The sequence below is a fragment of the Marmota marmota genome, unplaced genomic scaffold (genome assembly GCF_001458135.2).
Source record: "Marmota marmota marmota unplaced genomic scaffold, marMar, whole genome shotgun sequence".
Classification (NCBI taxonomy): Eukaryota; Metazoa; Chordata; class Mammalia; order Rodentia; family Sciuridae; genus Marmota; species Marmota marmota.
In genome coordinates, this window is record NW_026000082.1 from 15,341,762 (window position 1) to 15,361,926 (window position 20,165).

A 20,165-nucleotide genomic window follows, 5' to 3' on the forward strand; every position below is an offset into this window, starting at 1 on the left:
CAAAGGATGGTTATAAGGACTTGATGATAGAATTCCTATAAAGTACTTAGTATAATACCTTATACTCAAAAAAGCTGTTATTATTATTATTATTATTATTGCAGATAAGTCCCCAGACCCTGCCTCAAGGATGGTAAGATAAACAACATCACAAGTTTCAAGGGCATAGGGGAATCAAGAGCACATATCCAAAATAAACTTACTGAGTAACTACTTTAGTGGTATGGAATACAAGGAAGGTTAACAAGATGATCCCCGTTCTGGAGGAATTCACCATAACTTTCCTTACAGCCATGAGTGATTCTGAATCAATAAGTAGCTCACAAGTACCTACATCTAATGCTGACAAAACACTAATAAAATCTTGGTTTAAAACACAGCCTTTGGATCAGATGAATATACAACCCACTTAGGGAGACAAGGCTCAACCAGAGGCAACAAGAAAATAAGCTAAGCATGAGAAGGCATGGGAAGTGTGTAAATGTGATATGTCAACAGAGATAGGTGACAATAATGGGGGTGGGCATGAGGTCCAGAAGAGCTCCATCATCAGGGAGTTGTCTTAATCATCACAGTGGGTAGGCCTCCATCCATCCAGAGTAGGTAGTCCCCTTAGCTGGTAAAATGATGCTGCTATTGAAGAAATTGAAATATGACACAGAAATATGTAAACAGAGCTTGCATGAAATGAAATCTGTTTCACATAAGACAGGAGGATAGTAGAAAGAACATGGACTTAGAGGCACAAGGCCTTAGTGATTACTGTCTGTGAAATCCCAGGTAAATTACTTATTCTCTCTGAAAGAAATAAATGTTTGCAAATAATTGGAGTAAATAGAAATTAAATTGCCATACACTGTTCAAATCAGGTAGTTTTATGGTCAAGAAAACCCCTCTCAGATCCTAGGAAGAGAAAACACCATTACATGAAAGAAGGATTATTATTAATCCATTTCATCCAGGGAGGTCAAAACAGAATAGATCATCCTTTCTGGGAAAAGTTATCTGGAGATCTCCATTTAAATTCATAGTCACCTCAACTGAATAGTCACAAGAAGATCTGTGGATTTCATACAGCCAGATGTGTGATGCTCAGAACAGCAATTCAAAACCAACTCTTGAGCACCTACTATGTGCCAGATATTGTGATAGGCAAAAGGGAGGACAAAGACAGCACTCACAGGCTGTTAACCATGCTCTTTTAACACAGTGCTAGAAGCCCTTCTACACTCTGCTATTAAACTGCATAGATTTTTCACCCTTGAAACCTTCAGCCATTGGTTCCAACTTGATCCTGCCTTCTCCCTCTTGAGATCTTTAGTACTAGAAGATGAAAGTTTGCCAACTCTCCTGAGCTCCACCCCCTTCAAGCCAGTTAAAGCAGACTGCTCTTCCCGAGAATATCTTTTTTATTTTCCATGTGTAGTTAGTTATGTCTAATCTTTATTTTCAGAAAGGCCTTAGTTTCTCCATCCCCATCTCTACATATCACTGACCACCTACCTAAAACAACTTCTTCCTACTTCCCTTAACCTATTTCACTTTCCTTATAGCACTTATTAATGACCTGAAACTTCATTATTTTATTTAATGATTTATTAGCTTATTATTTATGTGTCCTACTGGAATGAAAGCTGTGTCCTCAGAATCTACTATAGTGCCTGGATGTAGCAGGTGCTCAATAATTTTTGTTAGAATAAATAAATGACAGAACATAACAACCTCTATCATTTTATCTACACCCTTCTGACTATATGTGTCCATTTCAACATTGAAATATTTAAATCCATATTTACCTGTATAGTACATCTTCTCTATGTGGTTGGGAACTCCTTGAATTTTTCCACCTTTGTATTCTCTGGACACCCAAGGTAGAGAAGTTCTTAGTTAATGTCTATTGAATGAATACATGATGTGGTCCTTTGGTTAAAGTATGTTGAATAAATGAAGTGGTTCCTTACTTGTTTCTCTTCAGACTTCTTTAATCTTGACTTTGTCAAAACTCTATCTCCATCCTCAAGGATATGAACATATTTGGTAACTTGGAAAAGTTAAGGGACATTTTAACTACATTTCTGTTGCTTCTTTTTAGGAATGAATTACTTAGTTACCAAGCTTAGAAGTTCTCCCCCCCACCATACTTATCCTTCAACCTCTTACTTGGTAGGGCTTTTGCAAACACTTAACAATTTCTTGCAGAGGGTGGGGAGTGAATACCACCTTTAAAAACATGCACTCTTTCAGAGTGCACCGATCTCCGCTTGCTGTGGGTACAAGCTATTTTTATCAGGTGATACTGTGATATTCCTTTTCAACACATGATATTCACTCTTTCAAGCTGTTCGACACTGTTCTATTTGGTTTCATGTTACATCAATGAGACAGTTTGAGGGAAAAGGAAAAATGGGACATGCTATATTTAGTAGCACCACTAAAACCCTAAATAAAAACTCTAAAATCTAAGCTCCTCAGCTATCCAATTTACATTCAGGACCCTACCTACCAAACCAAGATTGAGGCAAATAAGAAATGCCTTTATCCCAAGAGCACACTCTTAAGAATCTAAATTACATTTTCAGTGTCTCTAAACTTGAAGGGGTTAAAGTTATACATAAAGGTTATGGACTAGTTGAACAATTTCTCCATGTGTTTTGTATTTTCATAGCATTTTGGCTCTATGAATTATCAGCCTAATCATATTTCAAAATAATAACACATCTGGCTATACATCTGGACATGCTGAGCTTGAGGTAGCCATGTGACAACTATGAGGGGTTGGCCAACCAGCTGTTAGATACATTAGAACAAAGCTCCAGGAGGTTTAGACTGCAGTATCAATGTCCCTGCATACAGAACATGAAGCCATGAAAGTAACTAACATGGGTATTAAAGAGTCAGGAGAGCATTAGGCTTGGGAGGAAACCTTGCTACTCAAAGGTTAGCAATCAAATTATGCTGGAAGGTGTGCCTAAGAGAGTATCTAGCAAATAATAAAGCCCTGCTCCCAAACGAACTCACAGTCTTATTGTAAGACTCAGTGATTAAAAGCAAAAGATCTTTTGCAATCTGCAAACCAAGATACAGATATTTATTTTCATTACTTCTAGAAGGAAAGTGCAATGTGGTAGATTAACTGCAAAACTTGCCACAATCTTTACCTGTCCTTGAATCCATACCCTCTGCAATGTGACTTTGCCCATGTTTCTATAAAGAGATGTAATCTATTTCCTCACCCCTGTATTTGGGTTGGACTTATGATCTGCTTTGGCCAACAGGATGGGGTAGAAATCCCACTGTGTCAGTTCTTGTTTACTTTTACCTCTCTCTTGGAACCCTGCCCAGCCATCATGTGAATAAGTTCTGGTCGTCCTTTGGAAGGAAGACAGCCCAGTGAGCCCAGTCAAGACTATCCCATAATAGTGTATAGCCCACTAACTCCATTTGTGAGAAAGCCCAGCTAAGATCAGCACAGTTGTGAACCTGCCACAGAGCTCACTTGCAAATGCATGACTGAGCCCAACTGAGGTCAAAAGGACAGCCCATCTGACTTGTGGACTCATGAGCAATATCAAACACTCATCATTTTAAACATTGCATTTTAAAGTGCCTAGTTATACAGCCCCAAGCCTTGCCATGTGTCTGGCATTGTGCTAATAAGCACTTTACCAGAATGGATTCATTGCCTCTCACAATAACTTCATGCAGTAAATATTATTATCCCCATCTTATAGATTATAAAATTAAGGTGCACAGATGTTAAGTTTATTTGCCCCCAAATTGCACAGCTAACAAACAATGGGGCCAAAATTGAAATCAGACAGTACAACTTCAGAGCAGCACTTAGTCCAAGAAAGAGGATATTTTACTTTACCCAAATAAATAAGGAACTTTCTACATTCTACTGTCCTACCCTTCTCATACACTTCAGATTGTTCCAACTCAAAAAGACATTTCTATAAGCAATAATGATAACAAAAATGACTTCAACCCATTTGATCCTCACAACAACCTGTGAGGTTTCCACCATCACCTGTGTCTTACAGAGGAAAGAAGAAAAGATGGGAGTGAGGCTCACTAAGACTGTTGCCTCCCCAACTTACCCAGCCTATGAGTGGGTCTGATAACTCCAGAGCCTATGCCCATTTGCCTGGTTGCTCCAAGTTCTCCATGTCTTTGTGTAGCTTAATTGCCAACCGTTTCAAACATGTAACAAATATCCTCTTTGTCTCTAGCTCAAGGTCTGCCCTTGGGAGGCTTCAAAGCAGTTAAATTCATGGTCCTTGCTCTCAAGGAACTCATACTATTTGGGAATCTAAGACTAAAATATACAAAAAGCTAAAGGATGTACAGACATGCATCACAAAATATGTTTCAATGATGGACCACATATATGATGGTGTTCCTATAAGATTATAAAGAAGATGAAAAATTCCCACTGCCCAGTGACATAATAGTGATAGCACAATGAATTATTTGTGTGTTTGTGGTGATGCTGGTATAAACCTATTGTATTACCCATTGTATAAAAGTATAGTCCATACAATTATGTATACCTAATACTTGGCCATGATAATAAATGACAAGTTTACTGGTTTATATATTTATTATTCTCTATGTTTTGTCATTATTTTAGAGCATACCTCTATTTGTGCCTTGTTACACCAGCTGTCTCAGACATCTTGTTTACTAAGTTTCTTGTTGCATCCAGAGGTCACACTGAGTGACTGACATCTATCATCTAGATTTGTCTAAGTACACTTGATATTCACACAGTGATGAAGCCACCTAACAACACATTCTTCAGAACATAGCCTTATCATTAAGAAACACATGATTGAAAAAAAAGAAATGAAATGTAAGAGGGCATTACTTATTGTTCAATGAATGGAATAAACAGGCAAAGTTTAGAATTCAAAGGAGTGTCAGAAACATGGACTTAAACTGTCTGGTAAGGTTTCATATGGGAGGAAATATGAAGATGCACAGAATGAGAGATTTTCAGTAAGAACCCAGTCTTCTGTTGCCATAGGTGTATGATTTTTGTTGTAGAGTTGTCATGGTGATTATATCTTCAAGATATCCATGTGGTGACTATTTAAATCTAGTGGATTTGGACAAGGCCAATTCTTTACATATAGGCAAAAAGGATTCATCTGAGATTCTTAAAGATTCATTTAAAAGTTGACAAAGCTTATAACTAGATCCTGGAATCATAAAGCAATCACCATGTCATGCTAATCAACAGATCAGAAAATGGATAAGTCTAGACCAGTCACATGGGTTAGGAAAAATGATGGAGAAGAGGACGAAGAAGAAATGTTAGCCATGTATAATGTATACAAAATGCCAGTAACTGATGTTTCAGCCCTTGGAATCCAGAGAAAAATTAACACAATTGCACGTGGGTAAATTCAACCAGTTTCATTTCGAAATTATTTTCTTTCTGTTCTCAATATCCAGGAAAGATCTTGATCTGATACACCCTCATTTCCCAGGGATACCTCTTGCCATGTACATCCTTGCACTCCACCATACACCAATCACACTGCAATGCTTAAGTCCCTCAGCACAACTTACTTTTCACACACCCATGCTGCTCCCAATCTGTGGGACTCTGTACAGGTTATTCCTTCTACTGGATCTCTCATCTTTTCTAAGTACCCTACCCAATGCTGCCTCTCCCTTTCCATCGGCTGATTACTGCTTCACCCTCTTTCTTTAGTTTAGATGTCACTTCCAGTTAAAAAGAGGAAAAAACAGGAATTTCTGAGGGGGGGAACACCATAACTGAGGAAAGAGGCTGAAATAAAGGGACGAAGATTAGAAGGGATCAGTGGTTCCAGATGCAATGCAAGGTTCTAATTGAAAGCTACACTTAACAGTTTGAGAAAACAAAAGGCTGTGTGATAAAAAAAAGAATGAATTCTGTCATTAGGAGCCCAAACCTCAATGCTATAGGAGCTCCATGAAAGCAGGTGTGTAAAGAAAAAGAAAATGACTCACTAATGACTGGATGGAGGTAAGAACCTAGCATCTGCAGGAAGGAAAAATTGAAACAAATGCAAAGTGGCAGAAAGAAGTAAAAGCAGATGCTCCAATAAATCTTGGGGGAAGAGGGTGGTTAGAAAGTGAAATGAGCATAGCACAGTAGATCAGTGTAGATGCTGATATCAGAACAAACATCTAGAAACAGTGGCCAGAGAAAGCTAATACACCAGCAGGTCACATCATGTGGGTGGTTCCAACATTGCTAGTAGTATGAGTGGCAAAAGTGTGAGTAGAAGGACACAATATCATCATTATCACCACCATTTATGAATGGTTTACTCAAGTACCAAAAGTATGTTGATAATATGCATTATTTCAAGAAAAAAGTGGCCTTTTAGGGCACCCAAAGAAACACAAGAAAGGAGCAGGGTAGCAGCACACCATCTGGTAGGTAAGAGCATGTAGATTCACTGGACTTAATGACAAACATTAAAGTGTCCTGTCCTAGGACACATTAACTGGAGGGGTCTAGAGGACAGTCAGGTTGTACTTGTTTAGAACCTAATTATCCTAATAGTATGAAAGCTTCTTGTGGACACAGACTGTGATTTTTGTTTGACACTGTGTGAGCACTTCCTGGCACTATGGCAGCCATGTGGAGGGCACTCTAATTGTGACAGTAGACTTAACAAACAAACAAAATATATGCATGTCTGGATAAAAAAAATCAGCTTAACATATTTGTATCATTGGGAAACAAGATATAAAACATCTGTCCATATTCAAACCAAAATTTTAAAGAAGCAGGACAATGTCCCTGAATTCACATCTGCAGATGACAGTGGGAAATTAAGTCTGAAACTTTCAAATGAAAGGTGAAATTCATCTGCCCCCACCATTCCCCTCCCGTGCATTTATTTCCAAATCTGTTTTCTACTCACACCTTGAAGGACTCAAAATTTGAGAGTTAACAGGTTAATTAAACAAATAATTCTCCTCCATTGATTAAAAAGCACTTCCTCAGCCCCTTCTATTAGCTAGACATGAACTAGGCACTAGTCACACAGAGAAGTAAGAGACAAACCTACAAACATCAACTAAGGTGGATGTGGAATGCTAAGTGCGGAGGTTTCCCATAAGAAGGTGGAGCAGTCATGGTCAGCTCAGTTTGGGAAGATTAGAGGACATAACAGGCATTCCAGATGAGTACAATGGCAAAGGCTAGGGGGACAGGAAGAGGTAAGCAGTTCATGTCACAGGAGTGGAGGAAGTGAGAAATGATACAAATTAAGTCCCTCCCATCTAGACTGTCAGGGCATCCTGTACATATCTCATCATTGCACTTAGGGTACAGATTGAAGCTGTCTACTTATTTTCCTTATTTTCTCCATAAGACTATGGGCTCCTTGAGATCAGAGACTGTTATTCATCTATGGACTTTCAGCATTCAGTAGAATTTCTGGAATATAAAGGATACTTGATTGGATGAGCAAAAATTCTAGAATGGGGAGGCAACATACCATAATAGTTCAGAATATGATAAATGACATTGAAACCCATTTGACTGTAAGACATTATAATGTATGGACAAGTAAACTAAAAGGAAATAAGGAGGCCTGCAGTCTCTGTGGCCTGCCTTATCACTCTGCCTGAAGATATTCAGGCTAAAAACATTATCAAAGAAAATAGCTACTCTTTAAGTCCAGCTCAGATTCAAACTTTGAAAATTAAAATCGCATATAATTTTATGAATAAACAAAAGTTATTTTGCAAATATATTCCACATCACTTTTGGTTATTGACAGTAAAGCACAGGATCATATAGACTCTGCTTTTCACAATCTACACTGGTAAAGTCAGTCTCTTTATTTTAGGATTGATATGACAATCTTAAGAGAAATCAAGGAATATTGAGGTTTCTTCTGCACTTGATTACTCTAAATTTTGATTTTTAAAAAAAGTACAGTGATATTCTTTGCTCAATATTATACATGTTTGGTTTTTTTTCCCCTCTCCAACAAGAAAAACAGATGAAAAACTACCTTGAATGCTTGTGTGTTATGAGGCACTTAGGGTGTCTTCCCATAGGAAGGAAGCTGACAGCTTTGTCTAGCCACAATCCAACAAGAGATAGAGTAGATGTGGGGTATTCAAGTTCCGGGACTTAAAGGGTGGAAACTGCCCCTGAGTTCTGTAACCCATTTAAGACTTGGTGAATAACAGTGGGAGAATATTCTCACAAGTGGGAGCATTGGGGAACAGTGCAGTAGTTAGAACAGAGATTCTGCCTTGCACATTCTCAGTTACAACCTTCCCAGGTCCTCCTCCATGTGGTAACAACAGGAGCCTCTGCTTCACAGGGTCTTTAGTCACTGCTCTGCATCTTAGTCCTGGATCGGTCCACCTGAGGTGAGCTGCAGCTCTGCCACCAGTATTTCACAGCTTAGATGCAAAGGGCAATACCACTCATGATTTCTGAGTAGGGCATATGATGTATCCTGAGCCGACTTGGGAAACATGGGCACTTCTGCTCTACTTAATTATATACCCTGAAAAGCCATGCAGCTTATATTGGAAGTCAAGCTTTTGACATACAGATGTCAGATGCCCAAATGACATTACTTGAAAAGGTCATCTTAGGGCTGGAGTTGTGGCTCAGTTATAGAGTGCTTTCCTAGCATGTGTGAGGCACTGGGTTCAATTCTCAGCACCACATAAAAATAAATAAAGTGAAGGTATTGTGTCCATCTACAACTAAACAACTAAAATAATTTTTAAAAAGGTCATACTTAACTCTCTGAATTCCAAAATTTTACTATCTACATAAAGAGATTTGACAATGTATTCTGTTTTTAATCGCACCAAATGGCATATGACAGGCAAACTTCAAGGTATAAAATATCTTTTCATTTTATTTTGCAGCACAGTTTAATATTTTAAGGTAATTTTTATAAAATTTACATAACATAAAATCATCCATTTTAAAGTAAACAATTCAGTGGCAGAACTTATCTATAAAAGCAGATGATGGTCCATTCTGACTCCTATAGGATAACACTTTGTGACTAGGGGGCAATCGCTAAATTTTAGTTTACTCTGATCACTTTCCCCTTGTACTGCAATTCTTCCATTTGAAAAAATCAAGGGGAAAATAAAGTTTATTTTAATTTGGTAACAATGCTTTGATGCCACTATCTTTTGAAATTATTTTATTGTAAGAATGCTCTGGCCTTCCATAGTTTATACCTCAAAAGAATAAATCACACCACTGAAAGTAAGAGAAATACTATTTCAATTCACAAGACTGTCCCATGCGTACAAAAGTTTTTTAAGCTCTGTTCTTCAGCCATATGTCCCTAAATGGAATAGTAACCTGACCTCTAATTATAGTATAGTATTGTAGTTGGTATCATTTCCCCGGCAACACTGAATGGACAAGGAGAGTTTGTAGTACAAATCTCTGATTAGTTATACAAACTTGGGGTCTGACCTCTATTACCACAGCCATGCACCTGGTACTTCCAGGACACTCGTTACAATAACCTGAATAAGATCCTCAAAACTGCTGCTCCCCAGATGAGGCTTTGTTCAGAAACTCATGCTGTGAAAACTAAAAGGATTTAATTATCCGAGACATGGGTAAAAGATGACCAACCAATCCATGAGGTGAAAAAAGGGAAAACTTCTTCTGTAATAGCAGAGCAAGCTAAAACAAACCAACCATGGTTGGATAAGAGACCAGAGATGTATAGAGTCCCATTCAGGCAGCAAAAACATGACTCCAAGGCATAGAGTCCTTATTTAGAAATTGTGCAGTTTATGACTACTCAGAACTATTGCTGTTTTTTCTTCTGTTTACTTTTATCCCCACTCAACCTTTCTGACATTTTAATTCAAGACAAGAAAAACAACTTCAAAATGTTTCTTTTAAAGGTTTTTATCGACTCACACTGAATCATTTGCTCGATAAATAAGTTGTTGATCTCCACTAAGTACACAGCCCTCGACTGGGCTCCAAGACCCAGAGGATATAATGATAAATAAGACCTAGTTTCAGTCTCAAGGAGCTGGACTTCTTTCTCCAACTCTGTCAGCTTCACCTATGGGGTCCAAAAGGCTTCATTTGATATTTTCCCAACAGAACCCTGGTGGATAAATGGTTCTCTAAACAGATGACAGAACAAGGTAGATGATATCATAGGCAGAAAGAATGTCAAATATAAAAGGCAAAAGCAAACATGAAGCATGCTTTGTTAACTGCAAATAATTTAACAGTGGACCAAGTGCAGGATTTAAATGGGAGAAAATGGAGGGCTATAAATTTAGATATAAGGGTGAAGACAGATGGAGAATGGCAAGCCAACCGGCTTGGGCTTCGTTCTGTGGTAGTGCAGGACAGGGAAATGATAAGGTCAGATCTATGTTTTAGAGACAATCATTAGTATTGGTGACTTGATAAAAGGGGAAAAGACTTGAAAAAAGGACAAAGAGCAAAGACAGTTACTTTGTTCTTTCTTCAAGTCTTTTCCCCTTTTATCAAGTCACCAGCAAAGAGATAAAAAAGGGAAATTACAGATTATTAACTATTCATATACTATCCCTACCGTTGTTCATCACCATGAATAACCAAAAGTTAATAGTCTAAATGATTCCTAAGTCTGTCTACATACTTCTATTATGAAGATATGGCATATTTTTAAAAAAAAATTTGGGGGGAATAGTATTTTTTAAAGAGTCCTATTCTTTTTTATAGTTTTATAGTTATATATAGTAATTGAGTTCATACTGACAAATTCATACATGCATGGAATTCAATGTCAGTTCATGATCCTTCATTATCGCTTCTCCTTTTCAATCCCATCCTTCCTCCTCTTCCCTTTATTCCTCCCTCCACTCTACTAGACTTCCTTTCATTCATCTATTTATTTATATTTTATATTTTCCTTCTGCCTCAGATATTCTGTCAGCGTCCACTCCCATTGGCTGAATCCTTTTGGAGGCAAGATGGCAAGAGAAGTCAGTGATGCAGCCTGTGAAGGTCAGCCCCAAGGTTACTGGCAAGATTTGAAAAAGGGAAGGAGTAGCTCTCCCAGGCATATGGAAGATACTGGGGCCCAAACTTAATGACTGTCTACCTGTCATAGATTTGCTGTGATGGTCAAATGAGATAATATATGTAAAAATACTCAATAAACTGTAGACAAAATGCATAAATATATGATCTATCCTATAAAAAGCAAATAAGAAAGAATAATACCAGTCTATAGTATAAGCCTCCCAAGGTTGACAGATATCAAACTTTTAAATCAAGCATTTTTCTAAACTGGAAATTTTTCTTTCCAGTTAAAAGTTCAAATCATGAGAACAACATCAAACAGAAAAGGAATTTTCCAGTATCAGATGGTTTGAGTGTAAGTGAAAAATGAATCCCCCTAGCAAGGGAGGAGTCACAGTGGTCAGGCAGGATTCAGAAGTCTGTTCCATTTTTGCTATAGATTAGAACCAGTTTTATAAACACCAATTTATTTGCCAAAGAAACATGCAACAAGCATCTGAAGAAACAGTATGTGCTTAGCATATAAGCTAAGCATCCATCTACTCATTGGTAGACGATACTTAGAACAATATTTATTCAGCATACAAACCCTGTAACCCAATTTATAATCATTTTCCTCCTCATTCATCCCTCTTAGCCATGCTGACCTCCTTGCTGTTCCTAAACTCCTCCGGGTACACTCTGGCCCTAAAGTCTTTGCTCTGGCTATTCCTTTTGCCTATTCCCCAGATAGCTACATAGTTAACTTTCTTACCTTCATTAACTGTTTTCAGATCTCAGTGAGGCCTACTCTATTCAAGATTGCAATCCCATCTAAATTCTTAACCCTATTTTCTTATTTCACTTTTTCCCCTATAGCAGTTATAACCTTCTAACATGCTATACAACACACTTCTTTATTATGGTTATTTTTTAATGTCTATCTCCCATGCTTCCCCTGCTGACAGGAATAACTGGGTTTTGTTCAATGATGTATCCCAAGCACCTACACCTGGGCCTGGCCCACTCTGTACACCCAATAAATACTCACTGAATCAATCAATCAATGAATCATTCAGTCAGCTACATAAAACGGTTTCAGGAGATTCAATGACATTACAAATTTTTGCCAATGTCAACTTTAAAACTCCAAGAAGTAGAGCTATTTTGGAGTTATATTTTAAATCTAATAGCTTCATCACAACTATAAATTTGTTCCAAAATTTTTCCTTGTAGGTGCAATTAGGTGCTGATTAATCACTATTATAATTAAAAGCACCAATATTTTATTAAAGGAAATATAAGATCAAACATCAAGCTAGTACTATAGATAACAAGTGTTTGCAATTAACATACTGTGGATAACTATAAACTCCATCATTATACTAATAAAATGTAAAAATTTTTAAAGCACTGGGAACTCCGTGGCAGCTACAAAATCAACACTAGCCACTTTTCCAGTTGTTCAGAGGTTGCACAAGTGAGCACAAACTGATAGCAATGCACATAAATTAATTTGGAAGTCATTCTCTAAACAACATAGGTTTAGCAATTTTTTCTTTTCTTCAGATAAAATATTGTATTCTGATGCATGAACACGTGGAATAGAGATGAGCCTCAAATTGATAAGGAGAATTAACTAAGAAGTAGGCAGTTTAGGTACTTCTGAGTAAACTATTGCTAGGCTCTGATTTGAGTGAACCAAGGTTGCTTGTCCTGCAAATTTGGGTTCATAAATTCATGGCTTGAATATGTAGAAAATATGCATTAAGGGATCTGTATAATTTGTTGCAGAGTACCTGGAAGGTTAAACTAAAAGCTCAAATGACAACTAGATATGGGTAAATGGTTTATTTGCAGAAAGTTAAACCTTCTACTTCCATCACTATAAAGCCAGAGAGATTAGGAAGCCACTGCACAATCATCTGTCTTCATCAATAAAGAATATTGTTAGTAGAATTTTTAACAAATTAATCTCCAGTTGGACAACAACCCTAACTCTGCTTCAGCTGTAATTAGCTTCACACATAAAAGGTTTTTGTGTGTGTAGGTACTTGAGAAATACTTTTCACTTTCTCACTGCAGCAGCAAAATACATCATTTAAATCCAAATTGAACTATTCTAAAACAAGAATTAAAATGGACTTGTTGCCAGCATGGTGGTACAAGCCTGTAATCCCAGTGGCATGGGAGGCTGAGGCAGGAGGAGAATCACAAGTTCAAAGCCAATCTCAGCAAGACCCTGCTTCAAAATAAAAAATAAAAGAGGCTCAGGTATCAAAAAAAAAAAAAAAAAAAAAACCCAAAGCAGATCTGTTTCACACACTACATGCTGAACTATTTTGAAAGAATCAATATAACCAATATAAAGTTTTTTTAAAAATAAAATTCTTGTATCATGTATATACATTAAATTGTGCCCCTCCCATTCATATATTCAAGACCTAATTCCCAGTATCTCAGAATGTGATTATATTTTGAGATACATCCTTTAAAGTGGTAATTAAGGTAAAATGAGGTCATATGAGTAGGTCCTTATCCAACAGGACTGATGTCCTTAAAGAGGAGATTAAGACACAGAGAAGACCATGTGAAGAAATGAAGAGAAGATGGCCATCTATAAGCCAAGGAAAAGTGCTTTAAAAAAATTCAGCCAACACCTTGATCTTGATCTTCTATCCTCAGAATGTTGAGGAAATATTTCTGTTGTTTAAGCTACCCACTCTATGATATTTATTATGGCAACACTAGAAAGCCTAGTTCATGGACCATCTTAGGTGGCTGCATCAAACAATGAGCATAATTTTAAAAATCCAGTTCCCCACAATGTCAATGACTGCCTCATATATGCAGTACCATGAGGGAATAAATCATTCTACCTAAGTACAATCTCCACATAACTGAAGCTTGTCTTTAAACAAACCCAAGTTTATATTCTAATCACATCAGATAGAATGTTTTCTAAAATATATATTATACACTATCCCCTTTTAACCCATACTTTAAGCCTTTGTGAGAACAAAATAGAAATGTCAACAAAACCAGCAGTAATTTTTCAGCACTCTAATTATTGATTCTACCTAAGATTTTAAAACAGATTTCTCATGTCTTATCTTTATAATCTGTTCACCCCTTGCTTCCAGCTAACATTTCTTGAAACTCACAATGTGTCTTCTTCTATCTAGCTGAACTTCTCTGTTGCAGGTTGAGAAGCAAAGGAACAAAGTATGTTAGAACTGGCTCCTATAAGAATCAAAAAGCGTAAGGGAGGGTTATGGAGCTTGCCTGTGAGTGAACAAGTTAATCTGGCCTTTGTGGCTATATTTTTCCTTCTCAGAAACAGTTTTACTTCCATTGTAGTTTTTGCCTATATTCCCAAGAGTTATCATCAAAAAGCATATGACCATTATGCTTGCATAAATGAGATTTTATTTTTTAATATTTTATTAATAATTATTGGCTTGTCACTACTTCAAAAGCTTTTCACAGCATCTTTGTGGTGAATTGATATTAAAATCCATATAGTGTTGATTTCTGACCTCCAAAAGAAGGATGAATATGAATATATCAATTTTAATAACAACAACTAGCATTATCAGCATTTACTATGTATTGTGCTAAAAGAACTTTACTTATCTCAACTGTAAACATGCAAAGAATTTATTCAAAGCAAGGAGAGGGATGCAATAACACTATGACTTTTCAGGAATTGATCTTACTGGATAATGAACATAATAAAACACTTTAATATCATTTTTTTTAAAGCTACTAGTAAAAGCAACTACTACATGCAAGTTCCAAATTAAATATAATCTCAGCACAAGCTAACAATCTTTCTTCTCCATGGATCACCACTCTGGACATGAACCTAAAAAATTAAAATGCCTTCTAACTTTCTTACAATTCAACATGAATTCATGAAGAATATAGACTCATGCAAATGGGCCTCTGGAAGTGAAGATTATGAAGAATTAGGCTTCCCAAAGGTGTGTACTTAACACATTTGGAGATCATTTTTAAAAAACTAAATTTGTTGAGATATAACACACACAATGGAATGCACAGATCATAAGGGTTCAGATTGATGAGTTTGACAAACAGATACACCCTTGGCCAACACCCCAATCAAGACATAGCATATTTCAAACCTCTCAGGAACTCCTTTGTACCCCTTAGTGGTCAATCCCAACACCAAATATTGCTAGATATTTTTAAGCAGACAAAGTAGCGATGGCAGTAGCTACTGTTTATGTTTGGTTAACAATAGTATTTACTGAGTGTCCATGTGGCAGGCACTGAACATCTATGGTATTCCATTTAATTTCCGTTATCAACTTTGTAAGGTTGGTATTATATCCATCCATTTATGGAGGGAAAGAAGAAGAATAAAAAAAGAGGAGAACTAAGAAATTAATTATGCTAAGTCACAGAACTACTAAGTGGTGAGGTCAGACTTGAACCAAGAATATATGACTTGAATCCCTCTTGCAAAAATTATATTTTCTGTATATAAATGCTAAAGGGTTTGCTGTTAACCCAAAACACACACTAAATAGAGGAATTAGTGAGGCCACTGGCTCTAACTCACAACCCCATCTCTACTACAATACACACCCAAGTACCTTATCTTAACAAGCAAGGAAAGGTTTCTAGGCTAATACTAATGATAACTAAAGAGGATTACTTACAAGTTCTTCAACTGAAAATCTGTATGTAAATCTCTTGTATATTCTAGTAGATGGGCAAGGAAAAAAATCCTCTATGGAGTTGGGTGGGTCACAAACCCATCAGCCTTGAGGATTTTGTTAGTGCTTTCAGAAATGAATAGAAGGAATCCAACCATCAATCTGCTCTTGGAAAAACCACATTGCCAAAGTCCACCCTACCACAGAACCATAAGGAGAGGCACCATGCAGCATTTTACTGTCACTTTATTAAGGAAGCACGGAGGCAAACATCTGGATTGAACCTTTTGATTCTTTGTTACGTTAATTTTATTCAGTGTTTTAAATTCAACCCACTCACATTTACAAAACACTTCACACAGAATACTTCCCTCATGAATGGAGCTTCATTCACATCTCACTTAAAACATCAAACTTATTCTGAAATGACTGAGGTTAAAGCTTGTTCAATGTCAATTTGCAAGTATTATAAAAGATGAAAAACTAGGCGTACAAATGCAAGAGGGTAATGTGAGGCAGTCTCTTCAAGGGGCTCTACGAAAATCAGGCAACTAGGTAAGGGATATGTATATATTTTCAGGGGCCCATGAAGCTCACGACAAACTGTGTTGCGAAGGCGGGCATTTAACTCCCTAGAGGGAAGATTTTATGAGAATTATCGCCCTTGAGCGGTATCAGCTAACAGCTTGGGAATCAGCATGATTCATTTTCCCCCAAACCTGGAGTTGTTTTCTAGAAGTCCCTCCCATCCGTTTCCCTGTGGTCTCCCTAAGTCCCTTAACATATGCTGGGGGAAGGGAAGCTTCTCTTTAGAAACGAATTAGTCTTTAGCAGGTCCAAGACTTCAGACTGAGTGTTTACTAAATCCTAAATGTATGACAACCCCCCGCCCAAAGAGAGGCAACAATTAAAACACACAAATATACCCTACCGGACACCTGAGCCTCCCTTTTCTTATTTTAACAAGAGCACTGCTTAGTGCAACCTGAGAGCCCTCTCAATTTCATCTACAAATATTCTCAACCCCAGGTCCACAGCAGGCTGGAATGAGGGAAAGCCAACGGGGTGTTGTCAATTAGCGAGAGTCACACAGACCGAGCACCCCTGAGGATCGGCGCCCGCGTAACCAGCACCCTGGAGCCCGCTCTCTGGAAGCCTCCCGGACGTTTTGGCGCCGCCAGTTTGCTCCGCAAAGCCAGCAAGAGAACCGCTCACTTTGGAAAGGAGCAGAGGGGAGTGGCGCGGGGCTGCGGTTTCTCAGCGCTGCCAGGTCGTGTCCCGCGGTTGTTTCAGTTGTCTCCCCCAGGAGACCGAGAGGTCTCGGGGAACATCGGGGTGTGACTGGGAACCTCGCTGGGCCCATGCCTCCAGATGGGCAGTGGAGGAGCCCGCTAGGAGTCCTGGGGTCAGGGGAGGTTGTCGTTATCAGCCTCCTCCAGAGCCCTTACCCCCTCCAGGGAATGGGGTGACCGGATTGGGCGCGGGGGAGACCAATAGCGGCAACGTGGCCGGACGGCCGCCGGCACCGGTGACAGAGGGTGGGCGGGGCGTCGGGGAAGAACAGCGGGCTCCAAGGCGCAGCTACCTGGTTCTCGAGGCGCATCTTTCCCGCGGTACAGTAGGGCGGGAGACGGTGGAGGCCAGGCGAGGCGAGGCTTGCTGGAGGACGTCCGCAGGGTCGCACCATGCGAGCTAGCTGATTTGCTAGCCCGCCCGGCACCGCTACTCCGCCACCCCCACCGTCGCCTCCAGGGGGCGCAGTACGCTGAGACCTTGGGACAGATCCCTGCGAGTTTGATTCCGGCTGTGGTTCTGGCGCCTTTTTCTAGGCTTAGCGTCCAGTGTAGCTTAAAAAGTGGAATAAACAAGTCCTTCTTTTCCTCCAATATTGCTACCAGTGCTGCGCTTAAATTTTAAGTGAGATCGCTTCCTCCCTAGCTGAAACACACTAACACCATTTGGAGCAATGTTATTGGCAAAACCGTTGGAGGTTTATATGACCAAACTGTGGCCCTCAGAACAAAGCTTACCCTTGGAGAAAGAAACCTAAGGGAAATGGTCTGTCTCTAGCAGGGAATGTAGACACCTTACGTGCATCTTTCAAGCAATATTTGGCTGTTTGGTATCTAAAATACGATTGACCAAAGTAAAGCGAGAAATGTATGCAGTGATAAACATCAGTAAGCCCCAAACAAAATGACCAATACTTTTGCGCGGGCAATCTCAGGTCTCAGGCCAAAACTTTTGTTTGCCTGAATGACTCAGGGGACTTCTTCAGTTACTCTATAGCCTCCTAAATGCACCAGATGTTTGAATAATACAATATTAGTCCAGTGCTAGGTAGTGGGATGATCATCAAACATAGGAAAGTGGCTTCATTGGCCCTTCCTGACTTTATGAACTCCTACTCCTAGGGCTCAGAAACTCTCTGTCAGATTGTAGAGAATATCCACTACTGCCTACAGAAAAGCTACCTTGATTCAAAATACAGGAAATACAGGTCTGAGTCAGAAATGCTGGGTTAAAGCAAGCTTGATATTAAGAGTTAGAAATATTAAGGAGGTCGTCTTACTCAATGCCTCTCTTTTTTTAAAAAAAAATACCTTAATTTTATTCATTTATTTATTTTTATGTGGGGCTGAGACTCAAACCTAGGGCCTCACACATGCTAGGCCAGCACTCTACTGCTGAGCCACAACCCCAGCGCGCCCCCGCCCCCCAATGCCTCTTTATAGATGAAGGTGCTGAGGTCTGGAGACCAGCCCCCAATCTCAAAATTCTGGGGGAAAAAAATTGTAAAAGTACTCCTGACCTTTAGATTTTTGCTTTACTTACAATTCTCAGAGTCCTCAACTTTTCCCTAGTTTAGGAGTTGACTGAGATCCAAAACTTCAGAGACTCAAACTAAAAAGGAGGCCTAGATAGTAAAATGACTTGGGAAGACAAATGGAACAAATTTGATTTCAGTTTGATTATAATAGTTATTGATTGTTGACACTGTATGCCAAGTACTGTGCACTTTCTATTGTCTATTTCATTCAGTCCAATGATTTCATTTCTAGTGCAGCCTTATAATTGAAAAATCACTGACAGCTATAAAAGCTATTTTCCTACAGTCTCCTTTGGTTATATAATACAAAAGGATTTGTTCTGGACAGATAGATTCTGCTAGCTCATATAAATTTATCTTAAGGAAATAATCATTAATGAGTTCAAAGATTTGGCTCTAAGATTGTTTACTGTAGTAGTCTTTGAAATGTGGAGATAAAGTAATGGTCAACAAAGGGAACTAATCTTTCATGCAATGGAATATTCTGAAGACATTAAGGATGATAGTTGATGAATATTTATCAACATGGAAAGATGTTCACAATATATTTCAAAGTAATAAAAGCAGGTCACAAAATTGCATACTCAGAATGATTCTGTTTTTGGAAGGGTAACTGGTTATTTTGGAAGGGGGAATTGTGAGTGATTTTTACTTCTCTCTCTTTTGCTTACCTGCATTTAAAAAAGTCAATAGCAAATGTTTATTATTTTGGAATTAAAGCAAATATGTTTTAATATATTACTAGCTCTGATTCCTATCAAAATGCCTATCGTGAGCAAAGTACTATGTCAAAATTCAGCAGGCAAAAATTTAGTGCAATTTAGCACAGTAAAGAACAGTAGTATTAGACTGGAGTGGTGGCACACACCTGTAATCCCAGTGACTCAGGAAGCTGAGACAGGAGGATCATAAGTTTAAGGCCAGCCTGGGCAGTTCAGCAAGACCTTGTCTCAACATAAATAAAAAGGGGCTGGGGATGTAGCTCTGTGGTAAAGCACCTCTGGGTTCAAATCCTAGTACCCCCCCCCCCCACACACACACACACTAGTCTTAACTACTGTAGTTAGGTTATTAATCAAAATTAATAGGGTATCAATTAAATTCTAGCTCTGTCCTCTTTAAGAGAATCATCTTGAAAAAGTTGTATTTCTAAATCCTAAAAACAGTAATGACAACAATAGCTAACATATATGAAGTGTTTACTTTGTCCTAGTCACTGTGCTAAGTAAGTACTTTGTACTCGCTCATCCCCACAGCAGCTGATGAGGAAACAGATTTAAATAGGGAAGTAAATAACTTGCCTCAGTTTACGCAGCTAGATAAATACATCATAGTCTTATTATGAGAATTAAGTGCAAGGCAGGCATTTAAAGCATTTAGCCTAACACACTAAGGTGTGTGTTTATGCCAGGTATGTGTGTATGAACTTGATATACCTTGTTGTTTTTAATGATTTAGACACAATTCTTATAACAAGTTTTGCTTTTTATAACCATCTTATTACTCAAATTACTTCTTCAGGGAATCTAATTTGATTATTTAGTGTGGTGTCTTAGTTTGAATTTCAACTCCACTACTAGCTCTGTGATCTTGTAAAGTACTCCTTTTTGCCTCTGTTTTTCTTCTA

The 20,165-nt window shown here is 38.3% G+C and overlaps 1 protein-coding gene across 3 annotated transcripts in view; it reads right to left on the reverse strand.

Annotated features, from left to right (window-relative positions):
- Elavl4 (ELAV like RNA binding protein 4) overlaps positions 1 to 17,422 on the reverse strand; it is a 137,101-nt gene extending 119,679 nt beyond the window's left edge. For all 3 annotated transcript variants that reach the window (XM_048815421.1, XM_048815418.1, XM_048815417.1), the window contains exon 1: positions 17,294 to 17,422. In XM_048815421.1, coding sequence (XP_048671378.1) covers positions 17,294 to 17,395 — 102 coding nt within the window. In that variant the 5' untranslated portion in view covers positions 17,396 to 17,422. The remainder of the gene's footprint in view (positions 1 to 17,293) is intronic.
- Positions 17,423 to 20,165: the final 2,743 nt, after the last annotated feature.